We start from the raw sequence: 15,908 nt of genomic DNA, 5'->3' as shown, positions 1-15,908 counted from the left end.
TTACAATGGTGCTAGGTAAGACTTATGTTTCTTGTGTCTTGGCTCTTGGATATTATGTAAGTACTAACCTCAGTAGTATGATCTTGAAGGTGGGTCCTGGCAAGCCCTTGATGATAGCTGACGCGTTCAGGTGGCATCTCCCGTGGAGAACGATACCGTTCACCTGAAACAAATCAAATATATTAATAAATCATCATCATCAGCCAATAATCATCCACTGCTGGACATAGGCCTCTCCCAAGGAGCGCCACAATACTCGGTCCTCGGCCTTCCTCATCCAACCACTACCGGCTACCCGCCTAAGGTCGTCAGTTTTTGAATACGTATAGTTACTTAATTAAAATGTAAAAGCAATATATGTATATGTTTTTGGTTGGTAATATACTGGTGCGCTGTTTAATTAATAATAAATTAATAATTTATTTCTGTATCTATAAGATGTAGGTATTTATGAAGATTGAAGAAGTACGTAAAAAGGTTTTTCTTTGAAAAACTAGAGTCTTGTACTGTGAAATGGTAATTTATGAGTAAAAAAATATTTTAGGAACGGACAAAATTTATGATCTTCTTGATTGAAATGTTGCGGTGAACCCAAAAATGTTATATTACGTTTACATACAATTGTAAGCTGCCAAACAATTCGGCCTTTTATGCTTTACGCCTTAAGGTCAGTTTTCACGAAAACACGCGGAAAACTTACATCCCTTTGGAATATAGGTGTTCCCAGATTTTCAGTGAAATCTCACAATAAGAAATGACCCTTTGCACTGCTGATTAGAGTTCAAAATGGTGTGAATGTATACCTCTGGATTTTCGGGCTAATAGTGTATCGTTTTAGTGCTAGTTAAAATAATGCAGGAGTTAAATTACAGAATTCTTGTACCAGTGTATTTCGGCATTTTGTTTTCGTGTAAGCATTCAAATTTGCTTGTATGATTCGAATAGTGTGAATTGTTATGAGCGAACGAATTGAGAATTAAGACCGAATACTAAACTACTGCGAAAGTAGTTTTTTCATAATATTTACTAGGTACGGTCAGCTGCATAAGTAGCTATACACTTTTGAACCTTGTCGAACTGCCTTAATAACCAACTGTCCAACGTATACAGCTACTTATGCAGCTGACTGTACTTTCATTTATGATTTCATAAGATTGCGCTTTTAAATTCGGCTACAATATTTTATAGTCCTTTCTGGTTGGAATTTTGAGTTATAATTTGACACATTTCTTTAAAATACGAGGCCGATGATGATGATGATGATGATGATTAAGTGGAACTTTTTCATTGCTCCCGAGTGTAGTTAGTTATTTGAGTAGTTTCCGACACGTCGCTTTGTATAAGATTTATGTGCGAGTAATGTAGTGACAAATTGACCATTGTCTCTTGGACTTACGCCAAAAAGTACTTTGTCAACGACGACACACGACAAAACATTAATTTCAATCCTTCCCAAAAAGAGTAGTTTTGTATGGATCTATAATAGTACAGTCTTGGGATATCTGAACCCTGTCTTTCTTACAAATGCAATTGTTAATACTATAACATGAAATACATAAAATAAAATGTCACCGACACCAAATACAAAGGTAGTAATAGCATCCATAACTACAAGAATAGACACCATATAACTTTGTCAATAAACAACAGCCACGTCTTTCCACGACGCAACATCAACAGAGGTGATGAAACTAATGAGTTAATGACTCATCACGTCGCCACAAACAGTTCATCACGACTGATGAACGACCTCTGTCATGTCTGACATGTAACTATGATGTTTTGGCAACAATCTGTGCTAAATATGAAGACAGTGTGGTCGTACTCTAATCCTATTTTCATTTTCATAACTCTCTTCCATCCAAAGGTTGTCTGGTAGAGATTGCTATAAGCAATAAGGCCGCCTTTTTGTACTGTTTTTATTTTGTATGTTGTTCTGTTTTGGTGCAAATAAAGGGTATTGTATTGTATTGTGTACTATATTGTAAGTAGTAAAGTCAGCTCCAAAAGTAGCCGTACCATTTTCTACCTTGTCAAACCACCTATTCATTCCTTCAAAGAAATTGACGACCGAATTTACGACGAAATGGTGTAGTGGTTAGTGTCCCTGGCTCCTATGTCTAAGGTCTCGGGTTCGATCCCGGTCGGGGCAGATATTTGTTTAACCACAGATATTTTTACTCGAGTCTTGGGTGTAATATATTTTATGTACATATAATATCTATACATATATGTCATGTGTAAATATATCAGCTCTTATTACAGGCCTACCTTAAGGTCGGATGGCCGTGTGCGATATGTCCCCACATATTATTATTATTTTATTATTTCTACTAAAAGTCATAGTAGGTAGTTATATTATTATATGGGCCACTAATATAACGCATTGTTTTCTCACACAGAGCTACAAGTAGGAGGAGGGTCACTCTATCTAACAAAATGAAAAGTTTCCTTGCACTAACCGTGACTCGATTTCATTAAATTTTACATGTGCACAACAGGGGGCGCTACTGCGCGAGCTATGACTCTATCTCGCTGTATTAAACGTGCCGGTTGCACGACAGCTCTCAATCGTTAGTTTTTCGTCAGTATAGATCATCATAAAAAATATTTTACGCCGCTGCAGGCTGTGGGTGTGCCGTTTCATAATGGCCTATACCCACCTACATAATATAGGTATATAATGTATTCGCGATATCCGGACCGGCTACCTACTTTACTTACTATACTGACGTAGGTACTTTTATTTAAACTCTTATCATATTATGTTATGCATTTATATTGTACCTACCTATTGTATTATTTATCGTTTATTAATAAACTTAGTATTATGCGTCTTATTATTTATAAATATATATATTTTACTTAATGTACCTACTTACTTATATCTACTTATACACCTACCTAGCTTACTCAAATATACACACATTCCACACATACACACAACACAACACAACCCATCCTAGTTAATATACCTCGCGTTCGTGACTGAGGTCACAACACTTAGGGCCAGCTGAAAACCAGCGCTGTGGCCTCTCTGGCCATAGCACACGCTGAGCTGGTGCCTTTTTGACGCTCTGGACAGCAACCTTGTTTGTTTATATTGTATTATTTTGTGTTTTTTCATATATATTTTTTGTAGTATTCTTTTGTTCTTTTTGTTTCTGTTTTTATTGTTCAGTGCGTAGAATAAATGTTTCTTTCTTTCTTTCTTTCTTTCATCATCATCATCATCAGCCTATAGCAGTGCACTTCTGGACGTAGGCCTCTCCCAAAGCACGCCACTGGATGCGATCTTTAGCTTTCCGCATCCAATCATAACCAGCCACCTTTCGCAAGTCGTCACCCCATCTAGCCGGAGGGCGTCCCACACTACGTTTGCCTAGTCGCGGCCTCCACTCCAGAACACGTTTGTGCGTTTACCCCATCGGTCATCGGTTCTTCGACAGATGTGACCAGCCCACTGCCACTTAAGCTTACTTACTCGATAGATAGGTATAGAGTAACCTTCGTATGCAAGAGTCAAAGTCACATCACATCTTCCGCGCGGTAGTCCAATTGGATAATCGCCAATATCAGTGCTGCGGACGGCCGAAAAACTCGGCAATCTTAGTATTGCCTAGCCAGTTTTACTGGCTTTAATACTGTATCTAAAACACAAACCTGGGCAGTCAGCGACTGAGACTAAAATGACCGACCTGACTAAAGGTTGTGTGGTAGAGATTGCTTTAAGCAATAAAGCCGCCATGTTGTGCTATTTTATTTATAAGTTGTTAGGTATTTGGTAAAAAAAATACTTTCACGGTGCAAAATAAAGGGTAATCTATTCTATTCTAACTTTTCACCACGGATAGAAACTCTAGTTTATGTCTTTTGTTTATGGCTGACACGGTAAGAAGAAGCAAATTTTTTTTAAGAATAAGCTTTTCAATTACAAAAGAAAATAACTGGTCATTTGACTGAATACTTATTTTGGCGCAGTGACCGTAACATGTTAGTGGAAGCATCACTTGAGTTATCTGTGATGTATGCAGAAAGTTAATGCCACAAGATACATTTCATGCACGATTTGGCAACAAAAACCGGTAACTACGTAAGTGCGTATTACTGGTGCTTACTTTAATACCTAATACTATACAATTCAACTCGACAAAAAGTTGTATCTTAGAAATTTTAAATAATACATCCTAACTTATATATAATATATATAATAATATTATAAATGCGAAAGTAACTGTGTCTGTCTGTCTGTCTATGTCTGTCTGTTACTCTTTCACGGCAAAACTACAGAACGGATTTGAATGAAATTTAGTATACATATGGTATAGACCCTGGGAAAGAACATAGGCTACTTTTTATCCCGGAATTCCCACGGGAAAACTTTTTAAGGCGAAGCGAAGCTCGCGGGCACAGCTAGTAGTTAATAATGATTATGTTCGCCAGGTGCATAGCAGGTCATTGGCCTGTCTAAAGGTAAGCGTTCACCTTTCAGCATCGCACGCAACGGACGCATCGCATTCAGTATTCTTTGTATAGAAATTCACACAGGTGCGTCCACTTCTTCGGCATTGCCGACGCCGTTTCTCCATACATTTATGACAATCCGTTTGGTGCGATACGTACGATACCAATTGGTGGATGCTTATCTTAAAAGAGCGCCAGAACACTCTAATATTGGCTTTCCTCATCCAACCACTACCGGTCACCTGTCTAAGCTTGTCCATCCAGAGAACTACAGGGCGTCCCACGCTACGTTAGCCTATTCATTTCGTAAACCAAAACCACCCAATAACGATTTTATGAAAATTATTTTAAGAGTCGCAGAAAAAAAGCACTTTAATTTCTTAAAGTATTCTTGTGGTTTCGAAACAAATGTAGGCCAATGTAAATGAAAAGTTCGGACGCTATACAAACAGAAACGAAGGTAGAACAAGTCAAGAGTCAAGTGTGAGTCAGACGAAGAATTTGTGATGGACAACTAAGCGATTATTTTCTACTAGCTGTTCCCGCGAGCTTCGCTTCGCCTTAAAAAGTTTTCCCGTGGCAATGCCGGGATAAAAAGTAGCCTATGTTCTTTCTCAGGGTCTAGACCATATGTACCTATACCAAATTTCATTAAATTCGGTCCGTAGTTTTGGCGTGAAAGAGTGACAGACAGACAGACAGACATACACAGTTACTTTCGCATTTATAATATTAGTTATGATTCTATTCTATTCTTTGTGGTATGTAAGTACCTGCACCTGGCTCTCTCGAATGGAACCGTTGTGCATATCCCCTAGTTCTAAACTGCTTTTCAAATCTCGGACCATTTCCCTCCACGCTGGTCCACTACGGGTTGGTGGGTTCACATTATCTAGATAGCACATCTAGATAAGCAGGTTTCCTCACGATGTTTTCCTTCACCGTTAGAGCAATGTTATACATTGTACTCAAATTCCAAAGAAGTTTTGGTACATGTCAGCGCCGGGATTCGAACCCGCAATGTTTAGCTGCATAAACTTATTTTTCCGAGAGGACTAGATCTTTTGTTTCGCCACTACCAGCTCTGTAAAAAATATATTCTATTCAGAGAGGGGGTGAAGTTCCTTTACGTGGCTCACTCGAGTGGAACCTTTGTACATATCCCCTTAATTTCAGCTCAGCCAGCCTAGCTCCCGAGTAAACTGGAGCAGCAAGCCTGGGTGTTGCAATAGCTGAGGTAGGCGCTCTGTTGGTCCAAGAATAGATAATCTCGCCTCTGTTGTAGATGGACAAGCTAACAGAATATGTTCAATCGTCTCATCCACTTCCTTAGTCTTGCATATGGGACTAGTTCTGTAAAAAAATTATGGTACTATTTTTTACGTTGATTTAACCTTTTGCGTACGGATCCCGAACAAAAACAAATATTTTGGAGGAGGGTAGTCATTTTTTACGTATAAAAAGGTATCGTATTTTGTTTTGACAGATTTCGTAGTAGAATGAAGGACTTATATCCCCTGGGTGTTGTGCGAATAACAAAATAAAGAGGATTTTATACGGAGTTTTGGCTACTTGTACGTAGGTTGGTACTTGAAAAAATTATAACTTATAAGCCAATAGCTACTAATATTTTATATTTTTTATGACATGGAATTCCACGACTATAAGGGCCTGTTTCACAATGTCTGTCTATCTCTGTTGATGTTGTCAACATAATTGTTGGTCTTTTATCGCACATGTACCCATTATCTAGACATTGTGAAACAGGCCCTAAAGATATTTATTATAGTACAAAATCAATATCGCTTACCTATTCAGACCCCATAACTAAGGTATTATTTTGTTTGTTCTATTCAAGCTTTGATCTTTTAAATAACCACCATTCTGTTATTTGCTTTCAGAATGGAATTAATTATCGTTTGACCACTCATGTATAATGATTTGTTTCAATAATTTTATATCCTTTATATACTTATTATTATTAAAAAGGATATGAACATTTTATAATACTTGTTACTATGTGATATTCATGTAAAAGTGGTATAGTAAGCTGTAAGGTGGTGACTCGGGAGGTCATCCTGACCAACTTTCGGAAATTGTCGAATAACATATCTGCAGGCTAGAATTTTCGAAAGTTTTATGACAAATGTTGTTCAGAATGACCCTTGGAGTCGCCCCATATCTACCAATTTTGGGTCAGGCGAATGATCGATTGGATATTCTGGCAGGCATGGGGCGATTTTTTTTAAGTTTTTCAAAAATTCGACTCACAAAATGGTCTCAACTTTTTAATAAGTACATTTTATTTAAAATTTAACACAATATTTACGTTTTGGGCTGGTCATATTCTGATGCGCTGTTTTAAATGTACTTCAATATTTCAGACGGCGGCGGTGGCGGCGTTTAGGAGTTTTTTACGTTTAGGAGTAATTTGGTGCTTTCTCATTGGAACATTTTCATTGCTCGTGAGTGTAAGTAGTTTAGAACCATGAATTTTATACAGGTAGGCAATTAAATAATACGATTACATATATCTGACTAATCCCAAAATTGTATGTCAGTAAGTAGGTATGTGTAGGTTCATATTCCAAAAACACCCCGTAGGTATTTGAGTTGCCTAATTATTGGAAAAGCGATTGCTTAGATTAAACAAATTCATAATTCCACACGTGACGTCGAGCCGCGCCCAGTCTTGCAGAGGGATTGGCGTCATTCGTGAAAATATACTACGCTTTGTAGATATTATATTAAGTACTAGCTGTTCCCTCAAGCTTCGCTTCGCCTTAAAAAGTTTTCCCGTGGGAATTCTGGGATAAAAATAGCCTATGTTCTTTCCCACGGTCTATACTATCTGTATACTAAATTTCATTCAAATCCGTTCAGTAGTTTTGGCGTGAAAGCGTAACAGACAGACAGACAGACACAGTTACTTTCGCATTTATAATATTATTAGGATTAGGATTAGGATAAGTAGCTGTTTTCCGGTTTTACTTCACTTCGCTTTCGAAGGTTCCTGTAGGAATTTTGGACAAAAAGTTGTGCATAATGTAATATACGTAAAGGATGTTGCAAAAAGGGTATAACAAGCTAAACCCCACTTGTGCAGCATATCTAAGCCCGGAAATGAAATCAGAATGGACAGTGGTAGCAGTGGGGTGTTATTTGTTGAGACGTTTCTTTTCACTGACACTCCATCTAGTCCGTGTTTAATATGGTTGACGGGAAGTGAAGCTCACGGTGAAAGACTAGTATTACTCATAGATCAAAACAATACTATAAATCCGTCTGCAAGCGATAAAAAGTTCGTTTGAGGTTTGGATTTCGTCTGTTAAGATTCTGAGATTTATACAGTTTATTTTTAATGTCAGCTTCAATTTTTAAGGAGTTTGATCTTACACTTAGCTGATTGATGAGATAACAGTCTTGCACATAAAATATCTCATTCTCTCATTTCGCTAATGAATTTATTATAATAAGTAGAATAAAATAAAGTTAAAAACCAGATATTTAATACATACATTTTGGATGACTGTACCGATTATCCTGGCCATACACCAATCTAAAAATACATACTCACGATCATAAAACTGCCATGCTCTTGAACAAAAAAGACATAAAACAAGAATACTAATTTTTCACCGGGGTTTAAAAATATTCTGGAATTGATTTTTCTTTCCGAAGAATTCCTATGCTGGTCTGACTTTCTCAGATCAATCACATCTTACACCTTATGAAAATATGGATGTTTTGGATCGCAGCCAAAAAAACGAAATTAAGACTGATTCACACTGTGTCTTGCGTTAACGATCTTTTAATGCGACGTCTGATTTATAATTTGATAATTGGCTGGTTGGCAGCGTACTTTTCAGTTTAGAGTTTACGTTTTTGAGTAAAATATTTATAAGTAGCTAAAAATTTATGTCGAAATTTTAAATAGTTTACAAAAACTTGTAGGCAACTTACATAAGTGTCGTACATTGTATTTTAAGCTAGAACATTACTTCATGAATCGAAAAATTGTAACTGAAAGTGAAAATAACAAAGATTTAACTTATCATAGTTTCTATTATTTTTTCCATATTAAGACCTAGACCTAACTCTTATGGTTTTTGGCAGCGACGTCGCTTCGATCCATTCGATCCCATTTTGCCACAATAGAGGCATGTCGATGGCCCATATTGTAAACAATGGAATTTTTCACTTTCTTTTGTTTCATGTTTCATCCTACTTTTTATTTCCTGTTGCTTTTAGTAGCATTTTACTCTTTTGCTTTTTAGGCAGCTTAACCGTTATAATACAATATATTTATATCTACATTTTACATAAGTACATTTTTTCTACGTTATGCCTCTTCAATAGATCATAAAATTAAAGCGTGGCCAATGTACCTACCTAGTTATTTTGCTTACTGTACATAATATAAAAGAATCGTTTAAGACCCAGAATCATATTACAACCAAAAAAGGCTACTTAAATAATATACCCTCCAGTCGCCGTGACCGAGCCCAGTCGGACAGTGTCATCATTATCATCAGGACCTACCTCAAGTATCTCGTCTCACAGCAGCACGGTACTAGTAAGTAGGATCTCTCAAGAAGACGGAACCAAGGAACTGGTGTCTAAACCCCAGAAGAAGCGTTCAGAGCCCACCTCTAGTATCTCATCTGGGATCTGACTAGTAAAAGCTTCGTTGTGACTGACGTAGCTATAGAAGATGACTCCACAACATACCTCAAGTTTCTCATCGTAGGATCTCTCTAAGAAGACGGAACAAAGGTACCAGGAGTCCATAACCCTTAAGAAGTGTCTAGAACCCACCTCGAGTATCTCGTCCCCCAGCAGCACGGGCGGCGCGGCGGCGGCGGCGGCGCCGGCGGGGTGCAGCCCGCACACGAACACGGCCATGCGGCTGCGGTCGCGGTGCCCCGCCAGGCTGAGCCCCGCCGCCCCGCGCTCCGGGACTGGCGCCGCTGTGGTGACGTCACTACGGCTTCCGGAGAATATAAAGCTACTTACGATATAGAGCCATAGGTATATGGCGAGATTTTTCCAATTTTGTATATTTTTGCTTGTATCCGTAGCTTTTTTCTTCCTTGTTCCATCTTTCAATCTTGTTTTGTATTGGTTTACTGCCTGTAATCCCGTTTTAACTACTGTCTTAAGACAGTATAGCTATTATTTCCTCACTGTCATTAAGAGCGCAGCAAAACTTTCCAGATCAGTAAGTAGAATCTCTGTAAGAAGAAGGAACTAAGAAACCAGGAATCTAAAATCCGGAAAAAGCGCTTAGTAAGTAGAATCTCTGTAAGAAGACGGAACAAAAGTACCAGGAGTCCATAACCCTTAAGAAGCGTCCACAACCCACCTCGAGTATCTCGTCCCCCAGCAGCACGGGCGGCGCGGCGGCGGCGGCGGCGCCGGCGGGGTGCAACCCGCACACGAACACGGCCATGCGGCTGCGGTCGCGGTGCCCCGCCAGGCTGAGCCCGAGCCCGGCCGCGGGGGAGCGCTCCAGGCGCACGGAGACCACAGTGTCGCCGAGCGACGCGTACTTCTTGCGGATTTTGTCTGTGGGCAAGGAGAGTGGTTGGTCATCACGTCATCACGACCCATTACGTCCCCACTGCTGGGGCACGGGTCTCCTTCCACGCTACGCTATGAAGCTACGTAGGGCTTTAGGCCTAGTCCACCACGTTGGTCTAATGCGGGTTGGAGGGGATAGTGTAAGTTACTTAATCGCGGTAAGTTTTAGGAGATCCTTCCTCAATGGCTTCAGAGTCGTAGAAGCTACAAGACGGAAATGTACAAAAGCATCCAACAAGAGAGTCAGAAAATTATTAGAGTTAACTAGCTTAGGATTCTAGAGAACCTTGACTCCTCGTTGAGTTGAAAGAATAATCATCAAACGCAGTAGCGTATGTATGTATTAATTAGCCAACGTAAGGATTAGCCAGTCAGCTTACCGTCACTGTCCAGGGTGCGCCGGACTGTATTATGCTTATAGGTAATCACTTAAGTTTAATTCCACAATGTAGGTACATTGTAGTAGCTAAATCTATGTATGAAACTGTGGAGGCTTTAGCCTCTTTTATTTTAAAAGAAAGAAGCAACATTGTACAAAATTCGAATGAAATATAATGACAAATATTTAGCATCACAACCTACTCGTATCATAATTAGAAGTAGGCGTTACTCTTCACAGTAACTCAAACATCACTCACTTGCTAAAATCTTTTACTCTATAAAAGGCATACGAGGGGAGATGCACGAAACAGGTAAACGTGCATTTACTCCCACCGGAAGTAAAATATGGGCGGTAACGTTGTTGCCGCTGAAAGATGCATTAACTTTATTTAAACCTATTTGGCCCTTTAAGAGCCCTACTGAAGACACGCTTCAAAGATGGCTGTCGTTAAAAAGGTCGTATAATGAATGTAAAAAAAGTATTTAACCACGATAAAGATTTTGAAGAGGTATCGTGACTTCCGTTGTTAATGTTGGTGTTGCCTGGAAGACACGACTTTATTTATTTCATAATAACGGCGGCTGTAGTATGTAAAGTTTATCTACATAAACTATCAGTTTCACACTTGAGAACGTCAAGTAGCTGGATTGTCGGTAGGACTTAAGTTCAGGATTAAGAAGATTTACTCAAGTGAAAAAGTGGGCCTTGGCGAGTTACTGTTAATTTCTCTTCATACATTATGTAGGGGGGCTTGTCGCTCACGTCCGTAGGTACAAACCCTAGTTACCCTACACGTGCCCCCTGGGTGGTGCTAACGAGTGACAACGCCGAATGTCGGGCGGCGGTAAATCGACCCGACCTCCTCTCCTAGCAGAGGCGGCGATCTCCCGCCGTAAAAAAGGAGAATCACCAACACGCCTGCCAAGCGCGGTGATTATGGCAAATACACCTCCTAATGATGGAAAAAACAAAGCCCCGGCCCCCAGTCCCCGGCAGCCCCGCTATCCCGGACTCCGGTAGCGGTCACGGTAACGGCGGGGCAGGGGGTGCGAAGAATCTCCGGCAGAGAGTCGGCTACCAGCCCAACCGACCCTTGCACCTGGCAACATATAACGCACGGACACTGAGGGAAGACGTGAAGATAGAGGAGCTGGAAGAGGAAATCAGCAAGTTAAAATGGGACATTATAGGGTTATCCGAAGTCCGACGAGAGGGAGAGGATACGGAAATTCTCCAGTCCGGAAACTTGCTGTACCACCGGGAGGGCGACCAACTGTCCCAAGGGGGTGTCGGGTTCATCGTCAACAAGTCCCTCGTCAACAACATCGTTGAAATCGGAAGTGTGTCGACACGGGTTGCGTACCTCATCCTGAGAATATCTAAACGATACTCAATGAAGGTCATACAGGTTTACGCACCCACATCTAAGCACACCGATGATGAGGTCGAACTTGCGTATGAAGACGTATCGTCTGCCCTGCGTAAGTTCACTACTCATTTCACGGTGGTGATGGGAGACTTTAACGCGAAACTCGGAAAACAAGAAGGCGGCGAGACGAAAGTGGGGTCACATGGATTTGGAGTCAGGAACCATCGTGGGCAAATGCTGGCTGACTTCTTGGAGAAGGAGGGCCTCTATATGATGAACTCCTTCTACAAGAAGAAGCCACAAAGGAAGTGGACGTGGATTAGCCCCGATGGGAAGACTAAAAACGAGATCGACTTCATATTGACGGATAAGAAGCACATATTCGATGATGTCTCAGTGATCAGTAGGGTTAAGACCGGCAGCGATCACCGACTCGTAAGAGGCACTTTGAATATAAACTGCAAAATAGAACGCTCCCGTCTAATGAAGTCCACGCTCCGTCCTACTCCTGCTCAAATCCAGGATCCCGAAAGCTTTCAGTCTGAGCTTTGCGACCGCCTGATATGTTTAGAGAATTGCGTTACAGTTGACGATTTAAATAATAGGTTTGTGGAAACTGTCCGAGAGGTAGGATCGAAATATTTTTCGTCCCGAACCAACCGAGGACCTCAAAAACTCTCAGATGGGACTCTGAGTCTCATAAGAGAACGGAGAGAAATGAGGTTGCAGTCTTCAGTTGATATGGTCGAATACAGACGTCTAAACAGACAGATCGCCAAAGCAAGACGTTGCGATATGAGACGCTACAATTGCAAGCGCATTCAAGACGCAATAGAGCAAAACAAGGGTAGGGTTGCCAACCGTACTATATTATATAGTATTGTACTATATTTTGGCTCTTTGTACTATATACTGTTGAACAAAAATATAGTACGCAAAAATACTATATTTCAGTAGGTACACTTTTCACAGTAATAAAACGATGTGCGAGGTCATTTTCCAAACAATTCAACTATTATGAATTCATTTCAAATTTTGCAAACTTTTGATCCATTAGAAAAGGCTAAAATAACAGAAAACTTTGTAGTATTTATAGATAAATCTTTAAAGTACCTAGATAAATGGTTTAATTTTGAGGATAATAATTGGTTACAGCAAGTACAAAAATTTAATTTAAAACAAGAAATCTCTTTTGATGCCTGTGAATCTGTTGTGGACGTTCTCAACTTAAAATTGAAGTTGGCCATCGACATGGATGAACTTTACTCTGATATTTTAATTGTTAATGAAATATTGCAAAAATTAAAAGATTGTCCTGAATTTCAAAATTTTAGTACTGGCCAAAAATGGCAACATATTTTTAAAAAATCTGAGAATAATTAAAAAAATATTTATAAATTAATAGCCTTCTTACTTTCTATTCCCGCCACTTCAGCGTTTACAGAAAGATTTTTTTCTATTATGAACATCAAGTGGCGGGAAGAAACTTTCTTTCCTTTTGAGCAAAGCTCGAACTAATAAAAAATGAGCTCTTTATTTTTATTAACTTAAACATAGAGTGCGAAAAAGCATTTAATACGTTTATATTAGATAAAAAACTTTTAAAAGATGCAAAAAGTGCGAAAAAGTACAATTTTTACAAAAATAAAAATAACTGAGTAACAAATTAGTGTTTTATTCGATTTTCAAAAAATGTACTATATTTTTCTTTAGTGTCCTATATTTTTTTATAACTTATTTTGAAATATACTATAATTTGGTGAAAAAATGTTGGCAACCCTAAACAAGGGCTCCAAAGTCTTTGCTAGAGATCGATCTGTTCGGCAGACTCTGTTGACCCAACTGAAGACCGACACTGGCAACACCGTTTCATCAGTGCCCGAAATTCTGGGACAAATTGAGAGATTCTACGGACAGTTATACACCACAACACAAAACCCTATTACCAGCGGTGCTCACGACAGCCGAGCGCCACTCACCCGACACTATACCGAAGATATTCCGGACGTCAGTCTAGACGAGATTAGTATAGCTCTCAAACAGCTAAAAAACAACAAAGCTCCGGGAGATGATGGAATAACGACAGAACTTCTGAAAGCCGGCGGTAGACCGATTTTAATAGCACTTCGGAGGCTGTTTAATTCCGTCATACTCGAAGGCACAAGCCCGGAGGCATGGAGCAGAAGTGTAGTGACTTTGTTCTTCAAGAAAGGCAACAAAGCCCTATTGAAGAATTATAGACCCATTGCACTTCTGAGCCATGTGTACAAGCTGTTTTCGAGAGTTATTACGAATCGTCTCGAGCAAAGACTCGACGACTTCCAGCCACCCGAACAAGCCGGGTTCCGAAAAGGCTATAGTACCATAGATCACATACACACGCTTCGGCAGGTTATACAGAAGACCGAGGAGTATAATCTACCTTTATGTCTAGCGTTTGTGGACTATGAGAAAGCCTTTGATTCTATTGAGCTCTGGGCGATGCTTCAATCCCTTCAGCGGTGCCATATAGACTATCGCTATATCGAGGTGTTGAGATGTATGTACGGTGGCCTGCGCCTAAAAGTATACAGTCGGAGTTTTTAAAATAGCGATCTCAAGCTCACATGCTGCTCAAGCACATCCACATAAACACCACTGCTACACACATCACACACAACACGTCCCCGGATTTATAACAGATGTAGCTGGTCCCTTCATCATCAGGGATCGCTATTTTAAAAACTCCGCCTGTATACTTTTAGGCGCAGGCCACCGTACAATGCTGCCACAATGTCAGTTCGATTACACGAACATAGCACAAAACCGATCCAGTTGCAAAGGGGCGTGAGACAGGGAGATGTTATTTCTCCGAAACTGTTCACCTGTGCACTGGAAGATGTTTTTAAGCTTGTAGAGTGGAAAAGACTGGGCATTAACGTCAATGGCGAATATATCTCTCATCTACGATTTGCTGATGACATAGTTATTATGGCGGAAACGCTGGAGGAGTTAGGCGAAATGCTCACAGACCTCAATGATGCCTCTAAACAAGTTGGGCTGAAAATGAACATGGACAAGACAAAGGTCATGTCGAACGAACATGTTTCATCATCGCCCGTAACTGTAGGAGGTGTCACCATCGAAGTTGTTGATCAGTATCCCTACCTAGGACAAGTGATCCGATTAGGAAAATCCAACTTCGATAAAGAGGTAGCTCGTAGAATCCAACTCGGATGGGCAGCGTTCGGGAAATTACGACACATCTTCACTGAAAACATACCTCAGTGTCTGAAAACAAAAGTTTTCAATCAGTGCGTGTTGCCAGTGATGACTTACGGAGCCGAGACGTGGTGCTTCACCAAAGGGCTTATCCACAAGCTCAGAGTTGCTCAGCGTGCTATGGAAAGGGCTATGTTAGGCGTGTCCCTGCGAGATAGGATTCGTAATGAAGAAATCCGCAGGAGAACTAAAGTTACCGACATAGCCAAAAGGATTAGCACGCTGAAGTGGCAATGGGCTGGCCACGTAGCCCGCAGAGCCGACGACCGCTGGAGTAGAAAGGTTCTGGAGTGGAGACCCCGTGTCGGCAAACGGCGTGTCGGTCGCCCCCCAACCCGTTGGTCTGATGATCTGCGGAAGGTAGCGGGAAGCCGCTGGATGCAGATGGCGGGTGACCGTTTGGGGTGGCGATCGTTAGGAGAGGCCTATGTCCAACAGTGGACTACGGAAGGCTGAGAGAGAGAGAGAGAGACATTATGTAGATGTTATCATAAATACCTATAGATAATTATAGCTGTGCAATCTGTGCATGCTACATAATAAATGATATGATTATTTTCAATTACGCATGAATCATAAAGGTAAATCCCACCACCTATTGGTATCGTACGTATCGAACCAAACGAATTTTCATAAATGTATGGAGAAACGGCGTCGGCAATGCCGATGAAGTGGACGTACTTGTGTGAATTTGTATTAAAATACGATGCATCCGTGGCGAACGATGCCAAAAGGTAAACGCTTTTTTTTTAATAAACCAGCGTCATTTGAAAAACCATTTTAGTGTTCAGAAAAACACCGGAAAAAACTTTAATTAAAAGTCAAACGTTGGACCCACTTGCGGCATTT

At 40.3% G+C, this 15,908-nt stretch overlaps 1 protein-coding gene across 3 annotated transcripts in view; it reads right to left on the bottom strand.

Annotated features, from left to right (window-relative positions):
- LOC105381073 overlaps positions 1-15,908 on the bottom strand; it is a 135,150-nt gene that overhangs the window by 18,678 nt on the left and 100,564 nt on the right. For all 3 annotated transcript variants that reach the window (XM_048631448.1, XM_048631449.1, XM_048631450.1), the window contains 2 exons: positions 9,830-10,032; positions 69-163 (listed from right to left, as the gene is read on the bottom strand). In XM_048631448.1, coding sequence (XP_048487405.1) covers positions 69-163; positions 9,830-10,032 — 298 coding nt within the window. The remainder of the gene's footprint in view (positions 1-68; positions 164-9,829; positions 10,033-15,908) is intronic.

Source organism: Plutella xylostella, chromosome 28 (assembly GCF_932276165.1).
Source record: "Plutella xylostella chromosome 28, ilPluXylo3.1, whole genome shotgun sequence".
In the NCBI taxonomy this organism is placed as follows: Eukaryota; Metazoa; Arthropoda; class Insecta; order Lepidoptera; family Plutellidae; genus Plutella; species Plutella xylostella.
The sequence above is the reverse complement of the archived record's forward strand: the minus strand, read 5'-3'. Positions and strand labels throughout refer to the sequence as shown.